At 46.7% G+C, this 24383-nt stretch overlaps 2 protein-coding genes across 5 annotated transcripts in view; both read left to right on the forward strand.

Moving 5' to 3' along the window:
* Positions 1-24383, forward strand: part of Erich1 (glutamate-rich 1) — a gene marked incomplete at its 5' end in the record, with an annotated part of 52793804 nt that overhangs the window by 44121719 nt on the left and 8647702 nt on the right.
* The window catches only part of Plekha2 (pleckstrin homology domain containing A2), a 62737-nt gene that overhangs the window by 3904 nt on the left and 34450 nt on the right, over positions 1-24383 (forward strand). For 4 of the 5 annotated variants that reach the window (XM_087589116.1, XM_087589119.1, NM_001427342.2 and 1 more), the window contains exon 2: positions 9525-9688. In XM_087589116.1, the coding sequence (XP_087445242.1) occupies positions 9548-9688 (141 nt within the window). In that variant the 5' untranslated portion in view covers positions 9525-9547. Of the gene's footprint in view, positions 1-8681; positions 8784-9465; positions 9689-24383 lie in introns of those variants that run through there. The other variant, XM_087589118.1, reaches the window with a different exon arrangement.

Raw genomic sequence — 24383 nt, forward strand, 5'->3', positions numbered from 1 at the left:
GCCTTGCTAAGGCTTTGCAGATCTGTGGGCACACTGCGCGCTTATGAAGTAGGTGTGTACTCGGCTGCTGCTGCTCTTACCTCCACGCCCAGGTCCTGTCTGAGACCTCTGATGTCATTTCCTATATACTTTCTTCTCTTGTGAGTTTAGCAGATCCAGGTCAGAGTCTTCCCTCCTGTGGCTGGGGCTGTCTCTCCAGATCTTATGCTCTTGGAGGGGAACGAGGGAAGACACATCCAGAGCCACCATCTAAGCTCTTACTAGGTCATAATTCTAGAAAGTTTCTGTCTTGTTAACACGGACCAATGTGAAAAGAAATCTCTAAATATGAACAAAAAGGAATCTTTAACAAAATGCATTTTCTTACTAAAACATTTTAAGTGTGTGTGTGTGTGTGTGTGTGTGTGTGTGTGTGTACCCTTGTGTGTACATGCCCAGGGCAGGAGAGGCTGTTGATCCCCTGTGTCTGGAGTTACAAATGGTTGTGAGCTACCCTATGTGGGTGCTAAGAATCAAACTCTGGTCTCTTGAAAGAGTGGTAGAGCTTTAACTGCTGAGCCATCTTGCCAACCCCAAACAGATCATTTTTGAGCTGGGATTACAGAATATTCTTTTGTAGATTTCTTTTCTAAGATGGACGACACCATGTGAGGCAAGGTTTCTATTACTACTGTCTCTCGGCCCTGTTGACCCAACACACATCAGAATAGTCCAGCAAGTGAATCTCTCTTATTGCAAACCACGTTAACTACACCAGGAATCGAGGAGATGATACAGGCACCAACATTTCCTCCGTGTGTGTGTGTGTGTGTGTGTGTGGGTGTGTGTGCGCGTGCGCATGTGTGTGTATGTGTGTGAGTGTGAGTGTGTGTGTATGAGAGTGTGTATGTGTGTATGAGAGTGTGTATGAGAGTGTGTGTGTGTATGAGAGTGTATGTGTGTATGAGAGTGTGTATGTGAATGTGTGTGTGAGTGTGTGTGTATGAGAGTGTGTGTGTGCATGTGTGTGTGAGTGTGTGTATGTGAATGTGAGTGTGTGTGAATGTGTATGTGTGTGAGTGTGTGTGTATGAGACTGTGTGTGCATGTGTGTGTGTGAGTGTGTGTGTATGAGACTGTGTGTGTGCATGTGTGTGTGTGAGTGTGTGTGTATGAGAGTGTGTGTGTGCATGTGTGTGTGTGAGTGTGTGTGAATGTGAGTGTGTGTGAATGTGTATGTGTGTGAGTGTGTGTGTGAGTGTGTGTGTATGAGACTGTGTGTGAATGTGTATGTGTGTGATTGTGTGTGTATGAGAGTGTGTGTGCATGTATGTGTGTGAGTGTGTGTGAATGTGAGTGTGTGTGAATGTGTATGTGTGTGAGTGTGTGTATGAGAGTGTGTGTGCATGTGTGTGTGTGAGTATGTGTGTGAGTGTGTGTGTGTGTGTGTAGGGGGAGCTATGTCCATGCTAGGCAAGTATTCTAAAGCTGAGCCACACTCTGGCCCAAACCACAACTTTTTTCACGCATATGTGTTTTGTTTTGATCAAATCCATTCCCTGTTCCCTTCCCTTTAATCCCCCCCCCCACATCCCCTAACCTCATCATATCCTTACCCCCACCCCACCCCCACACTGAATTCACTTCTTGCTGCCTGTGTGTCCATGAATGTAGAAGCCTCCACCGGAGCATGGGCTAGCCTTGCAGTCATGGCTACTCTCATAGGATTCATGCCACTGTTATGCTAGTGGACAGGTCTTACCAGGTCAGCCATTGCTGTAGCCGGTAGGGTTCACACCAAGTAAGATTGTCAAATACTTTTCTCTTCCGGCATAAATAGAACCTCTGGGCACTATGAAGGGTTAGCCAGTAGGAACGAAGCTTCCAGGTCAGTACCAGCTTGACTTCTCCACATTCTATGACTCAGGTCCATGGTCTTTTTAGCAATAGGGTTGAACCATCAAGTTCTGGGGTACAATAAAGAGCACCCAATGGCTTGTAATATTTAGAGGCCTCTAGGGACCTCAGTGACCAACAACTCAAAAAGTGGTAACCTACACCTGATTTTCTTTCTGCTACTCTGTGGTGTCTGAGAGAGGCATTATCTCTCTGTTAGAGCTCTCTCTCTCTCTCTCTCTCTCTCTCTCTCTCTCTCTCTCTCTCTCTCTCTCTCTGTGTGTGTGTGTGTGTGTGTGTGTGTGTTGCATACATGTGCATTTTAGGAAACTTATTTAGTCCTGGCCAACTGCAGCTTGCATCATCTAATGACGCTAGAGTTTTATCTCTTTTGAGACAATGTCTCACGGAGCCCAGGCTGACCTCAAACTCAATATAGAGTAGAGGATGACTTTGAATTTCTGATCTTCCTGTGTCTACCTCCTGAGTGCTGGGATTACAAGTGTGCTCCTTCATGCCCAGTTCCTGTGGTGGAAGGGTTGCCATGGTAGGCAAGCACTCAACCATCCGAGCGACACCCCTAGCTCTCTATAAAGTTTTATTTCGAATGCGGGATTGTCTAGTCACCTTTTACTTGTTCAGCTGAATATTTAATTAAAGATTTTTAGGTTTATTTACTTATGTGCATGACTGTTTTGCTTCTACTGCCTGAACTAGGGTTTTGCATGAGTATGAATGGCTATGTGTTTTAGTTAGGGTTTGTGAAGAGACATCATGCCCATGGCGCTTCCTATATGGGAAACCATTTAATTGAGGCTGGCTTACAGTGTCAGAGGTTCAGTTCAGGATTGAACATGGTGGGACATGGTGGTGTGCAGGCAGACATGGTGCCGGAGAAGATCTACAGGAGGCAGGAGACTGTGAGCCACACTGGCTATAGCTTGCGCATATGAGACCTCAAAACCTGCCCTGACAATGACACACTTTGTCAACAAGGCCACACCTCCTAATAGTGCCACTTCCTATGGGCCAAGCACTCAAACACATGAGTCCATGGGGCCATTCCTATTCAAACGACCAAACCATGTCAGTGTTGGTAACCAAGTTTTTTGATGTTTCAGTTAAGCTGGTTGGCCAGCAAGTCCCCAATATATGCTTGTCTGTCCTCAACCCGGGGACTTGGGTTGCAGATGAGAACAAGTTGTACCTCAGTGCTGGGGTCCAAATCTAGTCCTCATACTTGCTTAGCAAGTGCTTTACCCACTGAACCATCTCCCCAGCTCTACCCACTGAGCAGTCTTTCCAGCCCTACCCACTGAGCTGTCTCCCCAGCTCCACCTTCGGTTTTGAGACTGGGGTCTTACAGGGACCTGGAGCTCACTAACTAGGCTGGTTGGCTGGGCAGGGAGCTCAGGACATGCCTGCACCTCTTCACCATTGCTGGGACTAGAGGCTTACACCCCTACATTTTGGGGATTTTAGGGTTAGGAGATTGAAATAGGTGTTTGTGACATAAGGACTGTACTGTCTGAGCCACTTCCCCAGCCCACTCCCAAGTTTTAACAAGGAAAAGCCATTGTGCTTATGGTGACTTTTCGATGTTTTTGCTGTTTTGAGTCAAGCCCGGTTTGGCCTGGACCTCATAGCAATCCTCCTATCTCAGCTGCCTAGTCATGAGTCACCACACCTGACTTCCCTAGGGGCTCTTACGAGGCTTCCCAGTTCCTTTCTTCAGAACAGTGGTCAGATATTGTAGCCAAGGCCTTAGTGCTTGGTTAGACCTGAGCGCGTGGACCCTCTTAAGATGACTTCAGAACAAACCAGCTGGGGAAGAATGAGCCTCTAGAGTCCTTGGGAGAAGGAAACAAGAAACCCAACTTAAAGGGTAGAGGGAGCCTACCCTTCCTGCAGGGATCTGGCTTTGGGTGATTAGGATCCTGATTTATTAGACGGGAGTCCATGAAACACCAAAAAGCTGCATTTTAGCTGAGATTGTGTTTCAGAATTACGGAGGATGGAGAAGCTCAACTCTGCTGCGGGGAGTGTTTATGGAATCACTCAGCCTTCTCCTCTAAATAAATTAGCACACATTTATTATAGAACATGTAGACAACTGTATACAAGACTGTATACACACGTGCACGCACACACACATACAGATACATGCTCACACGCACACACACACATAGACACGCACACATATACATGCACATGTGTGTGTACACACACACTTATACACATATACACATGCATATACATACATACACACATATAGACACACTCATATAGACACACACAACACACACACATATACACGCACGCACGCACGCACGCACGCATACATGCACACCACCCCAGAAAAAATTACTTGAAGGCAGTGTTAAAAACAGTTGTTCAATATCTTTAATATACTCAAGTGTCTGTGAATTGAATTATTTACTACTTGGTCATTGAGCTGTTTGGGTGATTTTCAACTATTTTGTTACAAGTTTGAATGCAGTTTTCATCTTTCTACTTCTGTTTATTTGGATAGAATCCTAAGACTAGAAATCCTGGGTCAAAGAGCAGGGACATTTTTAGCTGTCTTGTTACATATGGCCAAACTGCTTTTCAGAAAGGTCCCAGGTGTATAAAACTCCTAGGACCTCCCACCCCCACCCTCCCAAGGGAACTCCTCTGTTTTGAGCTCACTCTTCTCAGAGCTCAGCCTCCCTGGTGACTCTGTCTACTCTCCAGGGCGTGGTCTGCTTTCTTAGGGCTCTGTTGTATCTGTCTCTGTTAGGATACAGGGCCTATTAAAGCTCACAATTTCTGGGTTTGCATATCTAGTGGTCAAAGAAATACTTTGGGGTGGGAGCTTCTGGGGGCCACTCATTACAGGGTGGGAATGGGCAGCCTTGGGCTATCACAAGAGTTTCTCACTGTCTATGGTCAGGAATTCCAGTTGAATGACCAGTTAGCCCTCTTCCTGCTGCTAGTTACCCCAGGCAAACTCAGACAACTCTCGTTCTCTACATTTGACTTAAATATTTTTTTTTCAAATTAATTTTTTTCTTTTAATTCAGGATCTTACTATGTAGCCCTGGCTGGCCAGGAATGAACTTCATAGTCCAGACTGGCCTTGAACTCACAGAGATCTGCCTGATTCTGTCTCCTAACTCTTTGGATTAAAGGAACGTGCCATTTTTCATACTAATGAAATGTCTAACTTATTTTCATTTATAGTAATGCTTATAACTTAAGTTCCACCCGGGACATCTGGATCATCAAGAACTTCCCTTAGAGAGGCTGCTGCTATGTGGGCTGAGGCAAGCGGATAGGTGGGGGTTGAGGGGTTGGGGGTGGTGGACGTGAGCGGGGGGGGGGGGGGATTGGCCAAAGGTTTAAAATACACAAAATAAGAAACGAATTTGAGCATCCATCCTAACCAGTCACCATTATGCATTTCCAACTCGGAACTCAAGTAGTAAGAGCGTCAGTCCAGGGAAGGGCAGAGTCAGACATGGTGTGTAGGCGCGTGGCCATAGTACAGGCCTTCAATCCCAACAGAGGCAGGGGGATCTCTGTGAATTAGTTAACAGTATGCTTTTCATAGTGCGTTCCAGACCAGCCAAGTCTACACAGTGAGACCCTTTCTAAAACAAGGTCTAATGATGAATCGATTAGGTCTCAATAACACTAAATAATCACATAGCCGGTGCTGTAATCACACTACCCTTTAAAAATATCTATTTGCCTTTACTTGGTGTATATTAAAGTGTGTTTTGTCTGCATGCATGCATGTGCCCTGTGGTGCCTGGCGCCCAGATAGTTGGTGTTGGAAAGCAAGAACAAGCACTCTTAACCACAGACCAGTTTTTCTTTCTTTCTTTTTTCTTTGTTTTGTTTTTTATTGGATTTTTAAAATTTATTTACATTTCAAATGTTATCTCCTTTCCTGGTTTTCCATCCATAAACCCCCTATCCCATCTACCCTTCCCCTTCTTCTATGAGGGTATTCCCCTGCCCATCCACCCCTCCCTCCCCCTCTCCACACTCTGACATTCACCTACACTGGAGGTTCGAGTCTTGGCAGGACCAAGGGTTTCTCCACCCATTGGTGCCCAACAAGGCCATTCTCTGCTACATATGCAGTTGGAGCCATGGGTCTGTCCATGTGTACTCCTTGGATGGTGGTTTAGTCCCTGGGAGCTCTGGTTGGTTGGCATTGTTGTTCTTATGGGGTTGCAAACCCCTTCAGCTCCTTCAATCCTTTCTCTAACTCCAATGGGGATCAGGTTCTCAGTTCAATGGTTGGCTGCGAGCATCCACCTCTGTATTTGTCATGCTCTGGCTGAGCCTCTCAGGAGGCAGCTATATCAGACTCCTGTCAGCAAGTATTTCTTGGCATCAGCAATAGTGTCTAGGTTTGGTGGCTGTATGGATATGGGCTGGATCCCAGGTGGGGCAGCCTCTGGATGGCCTTTCCTTCAGTCTCTGCTCCAAACTTTGTCTCCGTATCTCCTCCTGTGAATATTTTTGTTTCCTCCTCTAAGAAGAACTGAAGCATCTGCACTTTGGTCATCCTTCTTCTTGAGCTTCTTGTGTAGACCATTTTTTTTTATTCCCCATATTATTATCTTTAACATAATCTTTAACATATGGAAAATATAAAGCAGAAACAAAGTTTTGGTATTATTTATAATAGTGAAAATCTGGCTCTAGACTCACTTATTTAGTATAAAGAAATGATTAAGTGTTGATGGACAAGTGGAGTGGTTATAACAATGCTTCCATATCCTAGTATGGAGCCACTGACTCCCTCCCACAGTCTTGACGAGCTGTGTGACAGAGCTGCCTTAGGCATCTGGGGATCCCCTCCCCCCAACACACACACACACACACGCACGCACGCACGCACGCACGCACGCACGCACACTCAGTTCATTCCTGATGTTATGTGCAGAGCTCTGCTTCAGATCTTTCCTTCTGTTGCACGGAAGCCCCATCTTATGTATCCATGCGCATGGGCAGTCCCTCAACAGACAACAGTTCTGGAGGAAGAAGCCTCCTTCTCCAGCCTCTGTCTTGAGGGAGAAGCAGGAACTGGTAAATCCTGCAGGCTGAAAAGGGGAACTTCAAAAGCCAGCATTCTTGGACACTATGCTGCCCAGCCCCAAGCCAGTCAGCTTTGCTCACCCGGGCAGCTGAGCGTGTTTTCTTGGATGTTACACTGGAGAGCAGGGCATGTTGACAGAGGCATGTAATCCTAGCACTAGGGAGACCGAGGCAGGAGGATCATCAGGAGTTAGACCACCCCGGGCTGCATTAGTTGAGCCAGGGCTGCACAGTCAGACCCTGTTTCTGATGAAAGTTGGAAGAGATTTCATCGGAGTACTCAGAGCCCTGTGGTCTCTGGAGTTTCTGCTCTTAGAGCTTATGTTAGCATCTGTGGGTGGGTGTCTCTCCCGTCCTCACCCAAAGGTTCTGTACCTTTCCATGCTTAGTGGCTTTGTCTTTCTTTTTTTTTTTTTTTTTTTTTTTTTTTTCCGGAGCTGGGGACCGAACCCAGGGCCTTGCGTTTGCTAGGCAAGCGTTCTACCACTGAGCTAAATCCCCTACCCCTGCTTTGTCTTTCTATTCAAGATCCCTGCTCCCAACAAGACATATATATTCCCAGGCATTCACAGCCTCTCGGGCCTTCTACCCACGACCCGGTGTGTGTTTTGGGTTGACTCCTGAAAACATCTATGCCCTTAAACGTGCTCCACTTTGAGACTGGCCCTGGGTAAGACCTCTAGAGTCAGTCGCTTTGTGCAGGGTGCCCCTCCTCCACCCCTCCACGGCCCTCACTTCTGCTACACAGTTAGCTTCCTTTTCAAAACCTCGTCTTCCTACTTTGGATCCCTTTCTCACCTCCTCTTCTGCTTCCCTTTTTGTTATGGTGGATTGTTCTTGGCTGTCTGTCTGCTTTATTCTTCTTGATCCCCACACCCCTTATGAGTAGCCATGAGATCTCCAGATGTCCGAGGCTTCTGTTGCTCTTTGGAGTTGACTGACACATGCCTGAACCACAGGGTTCACTGATAGCTCTCTGTGGTCCGCGTGTGTGTGTGTGTGTGTGTGTGTGTGTGTGTATGCCTGCATGTATGTGGCCCTTGTTTCCTGGTGTACCCTCTCAGTACTGCAGGCTCGTTGGAGAGTTAGAGGACACCCCACCCCACGGATAGAGCAAACCTGACCTGGAAACGGGTCCCCTTGTTTCCTGGGGCTTTGTCCCCCCTCTGGGCTTAGAAGGCTGGGATAGTAGGTTCTCTGAGTCTGTGTTGGGTCATAGGGTGCCTTCATCAGCCACCTTGAACTTTTACTTGGCCGCAGGGCTTCTGTGGCTGGGGCCATTGTAAGTCCCGCTCTGTTGAAGTGAGTCAGAGCTCAGTGGTTGGATGTTAGCTGGCTCTGGAAGTCTGAAGATGATATGACCCTTTGTAGCCCTGTGGGGCTTCTAACCTACTTCCTCACGGTCCCTGAGTCCAGACCAGGTGTCTTGGCTGTTTCTCTCCTCTAAGGGCTCTGGAGTTCTTCCCCTTTCCCGTAGGCTCTTAGAGTACATTCTGGAGGGATGAAGCAGCCAGGACATGTGGCTCTTCTCACATCGCCAGAGGCCCTGGAGTCAGGGAAGGTACTCCAGGCTTCTGGACTTGCGATTACTATTTTCTGTTCATTCCCAGCATGCAACTGAGATGAGTCAGGCAGGTGAGGCTTATCCAGGCCCTGGGATAAAGCTTACTTCATCCTCTTCCTCACCAGGCCCCTCCCCCTCCCACACAGGATAATATGAGCAGAGCCCAGGGAATGCATTACGCTGACCTGCAAAATCAAACCGGTGGGCATTTGGTGGCTGTAGGAGGCAGCTCAGGTTGTCATGGCAAAGTACCACAGCCAGAGAGCTGGAACAATGGGAAGGTGTTTTCTTACTGTCTGGAGACCAGAAGAGCAAGGTCAGGGGTGGATGTGTCAGGCCTGCCTTTCTCCTTCACTAGGAGAAGGAGAACCTCCTTCACTCCAAGAACCTCCCACAGTAGCATTTAATCCCTAGGCACTCAAGCTTCTTTATGTTTGAATTCCCGGATGTGTTTTGTTGATGTTGTTGTTTTTGTTGTGTTTTGGAGGTATCTTCTGAGAGAGTGTCTCCATGTGTAAAGTAAGTCACTATTACTTCCTGAGGCTTTGTAAAGAGTAGTAACCAGGAAGTGCTTCTCAAAAAATCCTGTAAGGTGTGGTACAACGATTATTCCCATTTCACAGGAACAGGAGCCGGGGTGCAGAAAAATCAAGAAGTAATTAGTGACAATATAGAATACCGACTAAGTTGAGCCTCTTGATACACGAGCGCATACTGGTGCATGACGAAGCTGACAACCCCCAGGTCACTGTGCTCAGTACACAGTAGGACCTCAGTTGATTCTAATGGGTTTCAATGACTGTTCAGAGTTGGTAGAAGTTTCCGGGGTCCAGTGGGGTAGCCGTTTGGTGCCCAGGGGAGGAAAGCTGGTAGCAAGGAGTCTAGCATGTCACAGAGGTGTGTCAAACAGGGACAGTGAGGCTCCTCCAGGCTCTAGGACAGAGCCTGCTTCCCCCTCCTTCTCACCCTCTCTCCCTCCTGTGGTGCAGGGTGATGTGAGCAGAGCCCAGGAATGCCTTATGTGGATCGGCAGAACCGAATCTGTGGGTTTCTGGATATTGAAGACAATGAGAACAGTGGCAAGTTCCTACGAAGATACTTTATCCTGGATACCCAGGCCAACTGCCTCCTCTGGTACATGGACAACCCCCAGGTGAGAAGCCACATGGGAAGGGGACAGGGCGGCTGCCCTACCCTCCGCCACAGCCGGGAGGGTGGCGGGGTGTGGATCTCTCTCAAAGGACCTCAGTAAGGATCGAGAGATCCTCCAACACAGGCCAATAGGTACATCTAACGAAGGGAACTTTCACACACTCAGTAGTGTGTGTGCTTAGCAGATAGGAGAATTTTGATTTAGTCCAGAGTAGGGTGCGTTAGACTGGGGGAAAGAAGAGAGAGAGGGAGAGGAAAACTGAGGAGCAGATCTGGGGGAGACAGAGTCTCTTAGCCCTAGATCTGTACGCAGGAATTTAATGCTCGGGAAAAGTCAGGCAGCAGTGTCCTTCAGATCTGACTCGCTTCCCCTCACCCCTCAGGGCTGTGGCCTAATGACTGCTCCTGCTCTTCCAGTCTGGGGCCCCTCCCTAGCCGAGAATATGATCTGGTTCCCTGAGCTGGACAATATGGGACTTCTTTGGTCTCTTGAATCAGGAAGTCATGGAGTTTTTGGTTGACAGTGACCTTCCAGGTCACCTGGTATTGCTTCCTCATGCCACAGAGGAGTCCTGGACTTTGCAATCTACCCCTAGGCAAGGAGAAGTCATTGCCTTAAATATCTTGTGGAGACTAGGCATAAAGATGAGGAACCAAGTCCCCCTGCGCCCGCCCCATCTGTCTCTCTCTCTGTCTTTCTCTCTCTGTCTCTGTCTCTCTGTCTCTGTCTCTGTCTTTGTCTCTGTCTCTTTCTTTCTCTCTGTCTCTCCCTGTCTCTGTCTCTCTGTCTCTGTCTCTGTCTTTGTCTCTGTCTCTTTTTCTCTCTGTCTCTGTCTCTCTCTGTCTCTCTCCATCTCTCTGTCTTTGTCTCTGTCTCTCTCCCTCTCTCCTCTATCCACTCTGTTTCTTATTTTTTTTTTTTTTTTTTTTTGGTTCTTTTTTTCGGAGCTGGGGACTGAACCCAGGGCCTTGCGCTTCCTAGGTAAGCGCTCTACCACTGAGCTAAATCCCCAGCTGTTTCTTATTTTTGAGACAGGGACTCTTTATGTAACCTTCCCTGTCCTGGAACCAACCATGCAGACCAGGTTGGCCTCAAACTTGCCGAGATCTACCTTCCTCTGCCTCCAGAGTCTCAGGATTAAAGCTGAGACCACCCTGCCTATCCTGATCGCTTTTATTGCTATGCCTTGGCAGAGGTTGGGGTTTGGTGACTAGAAATGATGATTCTTTGGGATCTTGGAACTTTTTCTTGTTCCACTGAGTGCTGTCATGTTCTTCCTTCCAACTGGTCCACAGCAGTTTCATGGAAGCGAGACCGTGAAGAACAGCATGTACCTGAACCGCAGAGTCATGGAATGTGGCTGTATAGGGACAGACATGAATGTTGGGCCTGTGGTGTGGGTCTGTTCAAAGGCTGAAGAGGAGAGTCTCCGTGTTAGGGGTTGGATATGTGCTTTAAGATGTGAACTGGGGAGTTGAGAAGATGGCTCAGTGGGTGAAAGTGCTGGTTGTTAAGTCTATGACCTGAGTTAACTCCTCAAGGTCCACATGGTGGAAGGAGAGAAGCACCTCCTGCAAGGTGATCTCTGACTGTCGCATGCCTTGTACACATTTGTAAGCATGTTCCCCCACCACATGACTGTAAACAAAATTAATGTTTTAAAAAGACATGAGGTAGAACAAACCCTGTGAATCCCCTGATCACTACCCACGTGCTAACCTCCTGTGTGTCTTCACTGCTTGTGCTTTGGGATTGAGAGCTGGATGAGAACGTTATAGATGCAGAAAACATGTAGAGAGGGTCCTGAATGGATGCTCCAAACAACCGCGCTCACATCTCGCCCAATGTCTCCCGTAAGGCAGCTGCTGACTTTCACTAAGCGCTGAACATCTGGACTGGATCCACCCAGGATCCAGAGGCTGCTGTGTCCTCTGGTCATCTCCCATCACCCTCAAGTCTTGCTCTGCCTTCCGGCTTGCTTGTCACTTCCCTGAGGACTTTCATCTCGATTAACCTTCTTTATGCTGTTCTCTGTGTTTGTGCTGTCCTGAACTAAGACTCACTTTCTTGAGGAGTCCTGCCTAGCTGCTGGCAAGTCCTGCTTTGTACCTACCAACCAACCTGTCTTTCCTTTGTTTATATATGAGTATGTGTGTGGCGGGCATGTATAAATGTTTGTTCATGTGTGTGGGGGGGGGTGGGCGGAGGGACATGTGAGTTTGAAGGCCAAACTTTGATGCCACTTTTCCTTCATTGCTTTCCACCTTGCATACTGTTATGGAGTGTCTCGCTTGAACCCAGACCTCAGTCATTCTGCTAGACTAAAGTAGCTTACCTGCCCTGGAGAACCCCTGTTTCTGCCTCCAGGGTACCTGACCACAGGCAGCCCAGCATTTAAAAAGGTACTGGGAATCTGAACTTTGGTCTTCCAGTTTGGGTGGCAAGTGCTTCACCACTGAGCCATACATCCAACTGGACCTTTGCTCGTATTCTGGGCCACAGAGAGTCTTGCTGTCAATCACAGGTCACCCGTGACTATGGTGTACTCATCTTGGGTCTTGAATATTGCCAGCTGTTAGGATTCCCCTTATTGTAACCCACCCTCAGTTAGATTGTCTCACGGGCCTAGACCTTGGGCTCACCAGCAACACCTTGGCTCTTAGGACTACCCCTGCACTAGTGTCTACCCTGCCTAAGACAGTCTTCTTTCCTTTCTGCTGGAGGGCTCTTGGGTTGTAATTCTTCCTGGAAGCAGGAGAGCAGAACCAGATGGGTCTTGCTATGTCTGTGACCTTTCAGAACACTTCTTTGGTAATTGTGTTAGTTATCGGCCATGTTGATGGCCAAGCAACCTCTCCAGATTTGAGAACGGTGTTTTGGTAAAGTGAGGTTACCATGCTGTGCCCAATTCTCTGAGCTTTTGTTTTACTCTGAAGGGATGGGCAGGGAAGGAGTTCCTGAAAGTGAAGGAGGTGGTGTGGAGGGGGGTGGGGGGAAGCATGCCCAGTGCTATAAGCCTGTCAATCTGACTCCCGTAGCCTGCCATTGCTACTCGCAACGAGCTGGTCATCTTGAGGTGGCTTTGTGAGGAAGAAAAGCCTGTGAATGGAGTTTCTGGTTAAGCAAGAGGAGGGGAGACACCTGAGGGGCTGCAGAGCTCACATGCTCAGGATGAGTGACATATCTGGGGTTGTTGGATGAACGTGTACTCCAGGCATCAGTGAATGAATAGGGGGCTGAGAGGGGCAGTGAATGAGCCACCAGAGATATGCCTTAGGAAGGGGGAGGGGGTTGATGTTGCTCTCCTGGGAGTAGGAACAGAACCCAAGCCCAGGACAAGCTATAGCCTGGGTCTCTGGGAATGTAGAGGGCCATAAGAAGAAGGTTACAGTTTGAGGACCCTGTAATATCACCCAGCCTCCATAATCTGGCCATAGGATAGGATGCCTTTCTTTTCTGGGGCAGAGGGGATTCTTGATGTGGCATTGTAATGACTTAGTTAGCATGGAGAAATAAGTCTTCAGAATCCAGGTGTCTGATCATCTCCTGTTTGAAAGTCTGCATGTCTAGTCTTGATGAGCCTGTCTCAACTCTACCACTGTTGCCTCCGTTGCTACTGACCTCAGTCTGTTTCCTGAGGGATCGCTGTACACCAGGCATCCTGTGCAGTGCCTTGTGCATCTCAGTAAATCCCCTGACTAAGTGTGAGTGAGCCCTTGGGACTGACATTCCTTAGTTCGGTGTTGAGCAGGCTGGAAATGTGGTTGGGGTAACGCTGTATCCTTGATATTCTTCACTTCTGTCTTCTCTCCTGATAGTTTGCTGGCTCCTGGAGATGGTGGGGAAGGTGACTTCAACCATGTCTCTGCCTCTAGGAAGTTTCAAGTTGAGGAAATAGAAATGACATTCTTAATACCTCAAAGCTGTAACAATAAATAATACTAAGCCATCACCACAAGACATCACACCCACCATTCATTGCTGGTGCCAGCGCCTGGATATCAGGGTTTTGGTTGGAGGAGAAGAGGCTGTAGTTTTCCATTTCTGCTTCTACTTGAGGAAGACAGAGCACTAGGAGGTGGAGTCTCACATGGGAGCTTCTCAGGTCTGGTAGACAGGAGATCAAGGCTGCAATCTTGGCCTGTCTTCTCAGGTGACTGGTGTTTTAAGCAAGTCCTTTCTATCCTGAAGCTTAGTAATGTTTCCTAACATGTATGTACTAAATTTGTCCAGTGTGTTAGATGTCTAAGTGTGGAGGCACCAGAGTGAGCAAGACAAACCCCCCTACCCACTGTAGGCAGGGAGATAGATGATCACATAGAACTGGGTCGAGAGATGGTTGAGAGCCATATCTTCATGGGCGAGGTAGCACCAGATTATCATCTTTTAATTTTCTTAAGCCTTTTTGGAGACAGTATCCTATACTATGTAGCCCAGGTTGGATTTATCCTTAAGCGTTTTTGGAGACAATATCTTATACTATGTAGCCCAGGCTGGACTTATCCTTAAGCCTTTTTGGAGACAGTATCCTATACTATGTAGCCCAGGCTGGACTTATCCTTAAGTGTTTTTTTGGAGACAGCATCTTATACTATGTAGCCCAGGCTGGACTTATCCTTAAGACTTTTTTGGAGACAGTATCTTATACTATGTAGCCCAGGCTGGACTTGAACAGACACTCTTACTTCCATTTCCTGAGTTTTGGGATGATGGGAATTTACCACCACACCCAACTGTGGCCAGATTGTAGAGGCTGTGTGATATTAGAGGGGCCATTACTCTGCATCATTCAGACTTGAGGAACATTTTTTCTTCATTTTTTAAAAAGATTTATTCATTTATTATATATAAGTACACTGTAGCTGTCTTCAGATACACCAGAAGAGGGCATTGAATCTCTTTACAGATGGTTGTGAGCCACGATGTGGTTGCTGGGAATTGAACTCAGGACCTCTGGAAGAGTAGTTGGGTGCTCTTAACCGCTGAGCCATCTCTCCAGCCCTTGAGGAACATTTATTTTGACGTGTTTTCATGTACAAGTCTTATTTAGCTGTTGTGTCACTTTGATCTAGTCAGAGTTGTAGAGGAGGGGAGGCAGCCATTATGCGGACATAGGCGGACACATGAGGTTACCTAGCTAAAAGATTTCTCTCAGTTAGGACCCCCAGAAGAAGTCCTTATGATGATCAGTCAGGTACCCAGACAAAGATTTGTAGACAAAATTCTTCATTAAAGAAATGTTTCCACAGGCCCTCCTAGAAGTGATAGGGAAGCCTGGCTAAGGAAGGAGGAAGCTCCTCAGGGCTGTGTGCTCAGGCGGGAGTCAGAAGGGAAGGCTTACCCTGGCCTTGAGGGAGCTCTTGGTGAGTTCAGCTTTAGAGCTGTCTGGCTCATTTATGTCTGTACTGACTACCAATGACCACAGCTCTGTAAACATAGTCAAAATGGCTTCCAGAAACCCCTAAGCACAGTGAAGGGAATGTGGAGGACCTGAGGAAGAGGGATCTGGACACAGCATGGACTAGGTGCAGCTTTGAATGGCAGTGTTTTCAATCATTGTGAGGTAAGGAATTAAGGTTTCAATCACAGATATCTGCGGTGCTAAACTAAGGATGACTTGAAACCCAATAGCTCAAATGGACCTTGCCGAGTGGACAGTACCAATGCTATGGATTAGACCACTGAATTGGCTAGTTTGTTTACAATTCAGTATGTGGGCAATATCGAGCAAGCAGACAAATAACTCTTTTGTTACTGCAATAATCATCTTTTTGCATCTTTAGGAATTTGGCCAATTTCTAAACTCATAATAGCATACTGTCAACTATAGGTGGAGAATAACAATATAGAACTTAGAATAGTGCAACTCTCCCTAAAACCCAGTCATTTTGCAAACAAGCAGTAGTTTTTGTTTGTTTGATGTTTTCAGTGCTGGGGGTTGAACCTTGGGTCTCATGCACATTAGGTAAGTGTTCCTCCTTTGAACAAGTTTTATTTATTTTGAGAGAAGATCTTGTTAAATTGCCCAAGCGGATCTGAATTTGTGTTTCTCTTGCCTTAGGCTCCTGAGTAGAGCTGCTGGGTTATAGGCACATACCAGTGTAGCACCATGCCTGGCCAATGGTTCTTGAAACACTGCCCAAATTTCCTTCAAATCACGATACTTGCAGAGGTGTGTGTGTGTGTGTGTGTGTGTGTGTGTGCATGTGCATTATATGTTGTGTGTGTGCATGTGCATTATATGTTGTGTGTGTGCATGTGCATTATGTGTTGTGTGTGTGCATGTGCATTATATGTTGTGTGTGCATGTGCATTATGTGTTGTGTGTATATGTGTGTATATGTATGTATGTATGTGTTAGTAGTGTATGTGTGTGTATGTATGTATGTATGTATGTATGTATGTATGTATGTATGTATGTGTTAGTAGTGCTGGAAATTAAACTAGGACTTTGCATATGTTGGATAACTCAGGTACACTCAGGGCCTGGCAGTTTTCCTTTGAACTGAGTGTTGATCCCTATGACAATAGAGAAGCTGGAACACTTATGTGGCTGCTCTGCTCCATAGTGACCTATGAATGACGACCTGGGTTTCAGCTGCTCAGCCACACTGGTGTTCAGCACTGCCAGCACCCATCCACATGCTTAACTGCAAGACCAAATTCTATGGCTCTGAACAAGAGTAAACCAAAGCATGGGCATGATATGACATTTGATGGTGGCTTTCGTCAGGATTCCTCAGTAGAGTGTAACGTTTCTCCTTGTCCAAAAAAATAAATAAATAAATAAATAAATAAATAAAATTACTTTGGTATACTTCTTTTACACAGGCCAACATGCGAATTAAGGATCGTTATAATATCCTAAAAGATTGCATCTTTCCTAGCAAATCTGGGAGCCCAGTGAAAGACATTTGCTTTGTTTAAAAACCAACCAACCAACCAACCAACCAACCAAAGACTGAAAGCAGGTCTTTTCATTGGCCAGGCAAAGAATGCAGTCACAGCAAGACGGATATTGGGCTCATTTCAGTGGAAAGGCTACAGAGTGAGGGGAAGAGTGTATTAATATGTGTGTGTGTGTGTGTATATATATATAGTCACCTTAAAGGCTGAGTGAAAGCAATGTTTTAAGAGCGACGTTTTTGTGTCAGAAACTTCCTTTGGAAAAGTTTGGGCTCCATTAGTACTTTAATGGCTTCTGCATCGTTGGCTTCAGCTCACTCAGATGCTGAGATCCAGGAAGTAACTTCATTGAAAACGGGCAATGCCTTCACCTGGTGCAAATTCAGTGTAGAAAAGTGGGTGTAATGGCAACAACTCTGCCTCCTGCCCCTGTCCTCTGGCTGTAGCCCCTTGGCAGGCAGCTCTCTCTCCAGTATCTACCTACCAAGTTCACGGATAGATGGGCATCTTGTAACCTTCAACTCTTTCCCAGTCGGTTTGTGAAAGTCTTTTCTTTTTAATAGTCTTATTTTTTTTAAATCTTAGTTTGTAGGTTTTTTTTTTTTTTGAAAGATAGATTGGCTTTCTGTGGTTGATGACTGACTATATATATATGTGTCTTAGTTCCTTTCCTATTGCTATAACACAATGATTAAGATGACTTATAGAAGGAAGAGTTTATTGCAGCTCAAGGTTCCAGAGGGCAAGAGTTCATGACCATTATGGCCGGGAGTATGGCAACAGGAAGGCGTGATGCTGGGGAAATTTCTGAAAGCATAAATGTCGAGTCAACAGCCATGATGGAGAGAGGAAGGGATGGGGGGGTGGTGGAGAGAGGAAGACAGAGGGAGGGGGGAGAGACAATAAGAATGAATGAACATGAACTGGGCCAGGAGTGGGCTTTTGAAACCTCAAAGCCCACCCCCAGCAATGTTCCTCCTCCAACAAGGCCACACCTCCTAATCCTTCCCAAACAGTTCCACCAATTGGGGACCAAGCATTTAAATATATGTATCTATTGGGGTCATCCCCATTGAAACCACTACCTTGCACTCCTTGGCTCTCATGGGCTTGTGGCTACAGCATAATCAAATGCTTTTAGTTCAGTTTCAAAAGTCCCCAGTCTTTTAGTCTCAAGACTGTTTAAAGTCTAAAGTCTCTTCTGGGACTCAGAGCAATCTCATAACTGTAACCCCCTGTAAAATCAAAAAGTAAATTACTTCCTTCTAACATATATTAATATAGAATATACATTACCATTCCAAAATAGAGGAACACAGAAACAGCCAGGAAATACTGAACCAAAACAAGATTTAAAAACCCAACAGGGGCAATTCCAAATCCTATAGTTCTGTGTCTGAAATCAAAGGGCTTAGCTGACTTTTCCCTTTCAGCTTCGGGGACCATAATGCACTTCTCTCTGCTGGGTTGGTTCCATTCCCTGGCTGTAGGTCTCCCTGGTGGGCATCTCATCTCTCTGGCAGACATCCTGTGGCTCTGGTAATCTCCAACAACTTGAGGTCTCCAACTCGATTCAGTCTTCACTTTCATAGCTGTGTCTGGCATGGTGAATGGTGGGAACCAAGGGAGGACAGGGTTACTGACTGGGTGAGGGAGGAGAAGGTTAGACCAGGGGGCTGACTGTAGGAGTGATGTAGACTAATCAGAAGGGTAGCTTTTGTATAGCAGTATTTACGGGTAGGCCTCTTCACAGTCTCCATTTATAAAATCATATGCTTTTGTGGTTCTGGGAGCTTGGATCTAGTGCTCTGTGGATGTTAGGCAGGTGCTCTACCCCGAGTCTCTTCTCTGCTTAGCTAGAAAGTTATATTTATAAGCCAAAAAAAATGTAATGGGGTAAATCATAAATTTGTATATTTTAGAAGCCATGGATATTTTTTAAAAAATGACAATGCCCATGTCTCTGTGTGTATGTGGAGGTCAGAAATCAATTTGAAAGGGGGATTTGGCTTTACTTTTCCCTCATGTGAGTCCAAGGGATGAAACTCAGGTTATCAAACTTAGCCAAAAAACCCCAAACTTTTAAAGTATATGCTCATGCCTTATTTAAATTTCAAATCAACCAAATAACACTTAGAATTATACATCCCCATATATAATATAATTCAAATTGATAACCACAGGATTATAGCCAAGAGATTATGATCTTTGGGAGCCAGAGGGCATGGTTCTCTTATGAAGGAGGAGCCCTGGTGATATAGAGGAGTATGCTAGTTATATTAGACAAATTTAAGAAAAGAAAAGTGATAACACAGACCAAGTTAAGCGGGTCGGTAGTGGCTAATGTGTTTAGTCCCAGCACTGGGGAGGTCGAGGCAGGTAGATCTCTGAGTTCGAGGCCAGCAAGGTCTCCAGAGTGAGTTCCAGGCTAACCAGGACTGTTACACAGAGAAACACTGTCTCCAAAAATGAACAAACAGACAAGCAAACAAAAACAAAGACCATGTCAAGAGTACAAGTGTGAGGGGCAGTGGGCAAATCTCCTGATACAGGCAGTGAGCACCTATCAGCCTGGAGCTCTGTAGCAAGCTAGTCAGTCTGACTTAGTTCTCTCTCTGTTAAATACAGAAACATTGTTACATAGTATGTTCAAGGATGACTTTGAGACTTCTGTAATGTTTTTGGGGCCAGGAAAGTAAGAGGTGCTTAATAAATATTAATTAACTGCGAGCAGCAGGCTTCTGCCAGCTGACCCCTGGATGTCTGGTGAATGCTTTTGAATTTACTTCATTTTGTTTCTTTTGTGCTAATGAAATTCTTTGGTGTGTCAGCTAGTTATGAGCTGGGAGAGCTGCCCTGTTAGGAGACTGTAGGAGCAAACTAGTTAAACTCTAGCATCCCTGTGCTGCATTTTTGCCAATTCTTTTTCACTTTTTTTTCTTTTTTCTTTTTTTCGGAGCTGGGGACCAAACCCAGGGCCTTGCACTTGCTAGGCAAGCGCTCTACCACTGAGCTAAATCCCCAACCCCTCCAATTCTTAAATGATGGATAAAAGAGACTAAACATCACAATAGGTTAATGCCATGTTGCTTCAGCTAAGCTTTTGAACAGGATACATTGTAGTTGTTTTCTCTTTGTTTAAAACCACACGTTTCCCCCTCAGGGGTCATTCGAGTAGCTAGTTGTATTTTTTAAAAAATACACTTTGTGTATTTATAGTAAAATGTTTCATATCCACTGACACAGATGTGGAAGCTGGGAGAGGTTGGGGAGGGGAGAGAAGAGGAAGGGGAAATGACATTGAGTTTTCGGCACCCTCGGAGGAAGCTGGGTTAAAGAAAGGATGAAGATGCTTGAGAGCCATTCAGGTTCCGGAAAGCCTCAGAATCGCCTGCTTGTGGGCATCTATGAAGTTCAGGCTGGGGAATCAGGTTTGGGCGAGGGGTGCAAGGGATATGGAAGCCAACACACTTACACAGAGGATCCCTGTCCTGTCTAAGAAGGTGATAGCATAGTCAGCCAGGACTAGAGACCCCGGAGTGTTAAACCAGCACTTCGTCCTATGATGTTGACTGCCCAACAAGGGCATGGTTAAAATATGCATTTGGAACCGAAGAATGGGAGAAGCAGCCATGGGCACCATGTGGGCCAACGAGTTTTTAACTGGAAGTGAACCTACAGGGTGGAGGTAAAGAACGGCCCAGGGTAGCTGGCCTCGTTTATATTTAGCCAGTCTCATTCCAAGAGGACTGTGGAATGCAGCTCTCCCTTTTGCCGTCCTGCCACAGGTGCCTCCTTGTGAGCCTGGATGGTCTTGGCTTTGGTGTTGAAAGCTGTTGTTTTAGCCTACGAGCAGCCACGTGGGCTCACGCCCTGGGCATGAGATTGCTCCCTGGACTCGCTTTCCTTCTCCTACTGGCAGGCAGCAGCAGTTACTGACGCCTTCTGGACTCTTTGCTGCTGGCTGGGCACCCTTCTTCCTCCCTTCCCATCCCTCAACCCCTGATCTTTTGGAGCTTGGCACCTAACAGCCAGTTGGACTAGTTCCTGCCCTGCCCAGCCTGGGCAAGTCTCTAAGTGTAACCCTGTTCAGTGTAACCCTGCTTCTGTTCTTGTATTTACCTTTCATTGACAATCAACTTGTAGATAATTGTCTCAGGGGAAGTGGCCCTGGCATGAAGGAAAGTACCGTGGAGGCTCTGGCAATCTGAAAGGGTTGGGTTTGAGATCTGGCCTGACTTGCCATCTGTATGACCTTGGTCCAGTTGCCTCACCTGCTGGATCTTTGGCTTCTGTGTCTGAGAAATGGGACTGTGGAGGTAAGGTGGCATTGTGAAGCACTTAGCAGCATGTGTGGTACAGTAGTCTCTCAGTCTTATCTGTCTCTGCCTTGTTTCCCATGCTGCACTCTGCCGAAGGACCGTTGGGATGACAAGCTCTGTTCTCCCCGGGCTTCCTGCAGAAACCACACAGAAAATCATGGTAGCTGAAGAGCTGTCAGGACCAACATCCTGCTGATTGATGAATCTTTAGTTGGGTCTTCTGGCTGTTTCTAGACTCTCTGCTATTCTTGCTAGGAAGTGGGTAACAAAGTAAACTTGAGCACAGAGAACTGCTGTTTCTACAGAAGGACTCAAGGTGGAGGCACGGCTTTGTGGGCAGCTCAGTTCTTTCTTGGTCATGGGAGAGAATAAACCAAATATTTCCCAGTCTTCTGAGATCCTTGCTGGCTGAAGAGACCTTGAGTAAAATGCAAGGTGTTGGCAAGGTCTTCTTAAAGTCCCCTGTTAGTGCACAGGCACCTGTCCTGTTCCAGAAAATTCACTAGAAGCGTGCAGGTCACTCTTACTTATAGACCTCCTGCAGGGTGGTTGCCAGTTACTTGCTATAGTGCTGGGGCTTCCTTTTCCCACCGTCCCCTCTTCATAGCCTCTACCCAGAGGACTGCTGGTGCTGTGCTCCTGTTTCCTCTCTAAGGACTGCATTGTATTAGATCATCATACTATACCCCACGATGTAAGATAATTATGTGTCAATTAAAAAAACCTCCCCCCACCCCGAGCTGGAGAGATGGCTCAGCGGTTAAGAGCACCCGACTACTCTTCCAGAGGTCCTGAGTTCAATTCCCAGCAACCACATGGTGGCTCACAACCATCTGTAAAGAGATCCGATGCCCTCTTCTGGTGTATCTGAAGACAACTACAGTGTACTTATATATAATAAAGAATAAATCTTTAAAAAAAAAAACCTCCCCCAGGTGATTAACATACTGCCTTTCTAGAAGTCTCAGTCCCACATTTAAAGGTGTGAGAGAGGCTGGACATTATATGCTGGACATTCCTGAAGGAACTGGCTTCCATCCATAGCACCAATAAAGTACACTTTGCTACCCTCTTGTGTGGGGCATATCTGTTCAGGGCTATGATGGAATCCTGTCTCTCTCTCTCTCTCTCTCTCTCTCTCTCTCTCTCTCTCTCTCTCTCTCTCGACTCCTCAGTGCTGGGACTATAGACACTTGGTGTGGTGGTTTGAATGGGTTTGGGCCTCATTGATTTATTTAAATGTTTGAATGCTTGACCATAGGAAGTGGCCCTATTAGGAGGTGTGGCCTTATTGGGAGAGGTGTGGCTTTGTTGGAGGAGGTGTGGCTTTGTTGGAGGAGGTGTGGCCTTGTTGGAGGAGGTGTGGCTTTGTTGGAGGAGGTGTGGCCTTGTTGGAGGAGGTGTGGCTTTGTTGGAGGAGGTGTGGCTTTGTTGGAGGAGGGGTGGCCTTGTTGGAGGAGGTGTGGCCTTGTTGGAGGAGGGGTGGCCTTGTGGGGGGGGGGCTTTGAGATCTTCTCCCAGTGGAGCTCAGGCTCCACCCAGTGTAGAATCTACTCTCCTCTTGGCTGCCTATGAAAGACAGTCTCATGCTGCTGCCTTTGGATCAAGATGTAGAACTCTCAGCCTATTCCCCAGAACCATGTCTATCTGGATGCTGCCATGCTTCTTTCTCACCAGGATGATAATGGACTGAACGTCTGAACTTGCGAACCAGCTCCAATGAATGTTGTCTTTTATAAGAGTTGCCTTGGTCATCGGGTCTCTTCACAGCACTAAAACCCTTCATCTTGATATTCCTAGTCACGTCCTCGGTAAGCTTAGAGCGCAGTTAACATTGTGAGAAGAGCCTTTATTCACGGGGAAATAAATATACAGCAACAGAGCATGCAGGGCTAGGTTCTGCCCGATTTCTCAGCTGTTCTTAAACTGAGGTCTATTTAGGGACCACTGGGAGTGTTTGGAAATGTGTGTCTCCTAACCCATCCCATTTGATGTAGACTCTATATTTTGAGGGTAAAGCTCAAGCCAGAATTTTCTCAAGTGAGTTCTCCAGGGGTTTGAATCTGTCCCAAAGTCCAGGATCCGTCTGTGAGTTGAGAGACAGGAGCTTGTAGCTGGTAGAAGTCAGTGAAGGCCTCAGCAGAATCCTGAGTTTTTTCTTCACCTCTGGACACAACGCTGCGGCCCCTCCCGCCACTCTGGTACTGAGTGCTGATTCCTGGGTGCTAAATGCTGGCACCTGGCTGCTCCGGTGTTTTTGTGCAACCTTGTTTGATAAGGAAGCGTCTGCCCAGGACTGTCATGTGCAACCATGACAATGAATTCTGGCCAATAACGATGAGATGTTGTCATTAAGCTCGTAGATCCAATAATTGGAGCAGATACTGAGTCTTACTTTGGATGAAGCCTCAGGAATTTTAGGGATGTTTCCCCCCCAGTGTTAACCATTTCCTCCTTGGATGGGTAGGAGGCGGTAGGCAAACAGCCTTTCGAACATTTCGAACATTCGTCATGTTTTCCTGGCTTCCCGGGATGGAGAGAACATTTATCTGTGCCTCAGAGCAGAAAGGGCGGAGTAGACATGCGATTCCCCCACCCTCGTCCCCAGGGTAACTCACTGCGAGTGGGAGGAGGCTTGCGCGGCTAGAGCAGAGGGCTGATGTCCTTGAAATCTGATCTACCCCGTTATTACGTGTGGCTTAAAGAGCAAGTTGCTCCCCCATCCCACCTCACTCATAGTTCAGGATGGGGCTCCAGAGGCTTCTGAGATGTGGTTTGGGGTGAGGAGGGGAGTAGTTATTTAAGAGTAGCCCTGGACCCTTGTGTTTGCATCTTGTAATTAGCTTGGTTGAGGGGCCGGCCAGTGACTGTTTTACGCTATGCTCACCCTGTTTTTATGGAATTCTCCCGGCCACCATCTGGCACGGTTTTTCCGCCTGTATGCTATAGGGAAGACCTTGTCTGCCATCGGTAGTGTAAATACTACAAAGGGCAGTGGCTCTGGCTTTTGCAATTAGAGTGAGCTGCTCCTAGGAGACCTGAAAGCCTTGGGCTCCACACGTCCCTGGAACTCTAGGCCACGGTGAGGCTGCGGAGACAAAGGCTTGCCTCTGCTACCCAGCAGGGCTGCAGCTTTGTCCAGAGCAGTTCATGGCCCCTTTAGCCATTCTTTCCTTACTCTCAGACAGTGATGGCTCCACGTGGAGTTTGCCTTTTGCCTCCGGAATGACAGAACCCATCTTACTTAACACAATAGGGATTTCCTTAAATGAGTTTTTAGAAGTCATTATAAAGTTTGGACAGTGCATAAGTAATAAGCCATCTGCACACTTGAGGGTAACTCTTATTTATTTATTTATTTTTTTTATTTTTTTATTTTTGCAGAACTTGGAGGGGGTGTGATAGTGAAGACCCCATAGATGCTCAGAACGTGTTCTACCACTGAACTGCACTCTCAGACCCTCAGA

The sequence above is a fragment of the Rattus norvegicus genome, chromosome 16 (assembly GCF_021556685.1).
Source record: "Rattus norvegicus strain SHRSP/BbbUtx chromosome 16, alternate assembly SHRSP_T2T, whole genome shotgun sequence".
NCBI classification, from domain to species: Eukaryota; Metazoa; Chordata; class Mammalia; order Rodentia; family Muridae; genus Rattus; species Rattus norvegicus.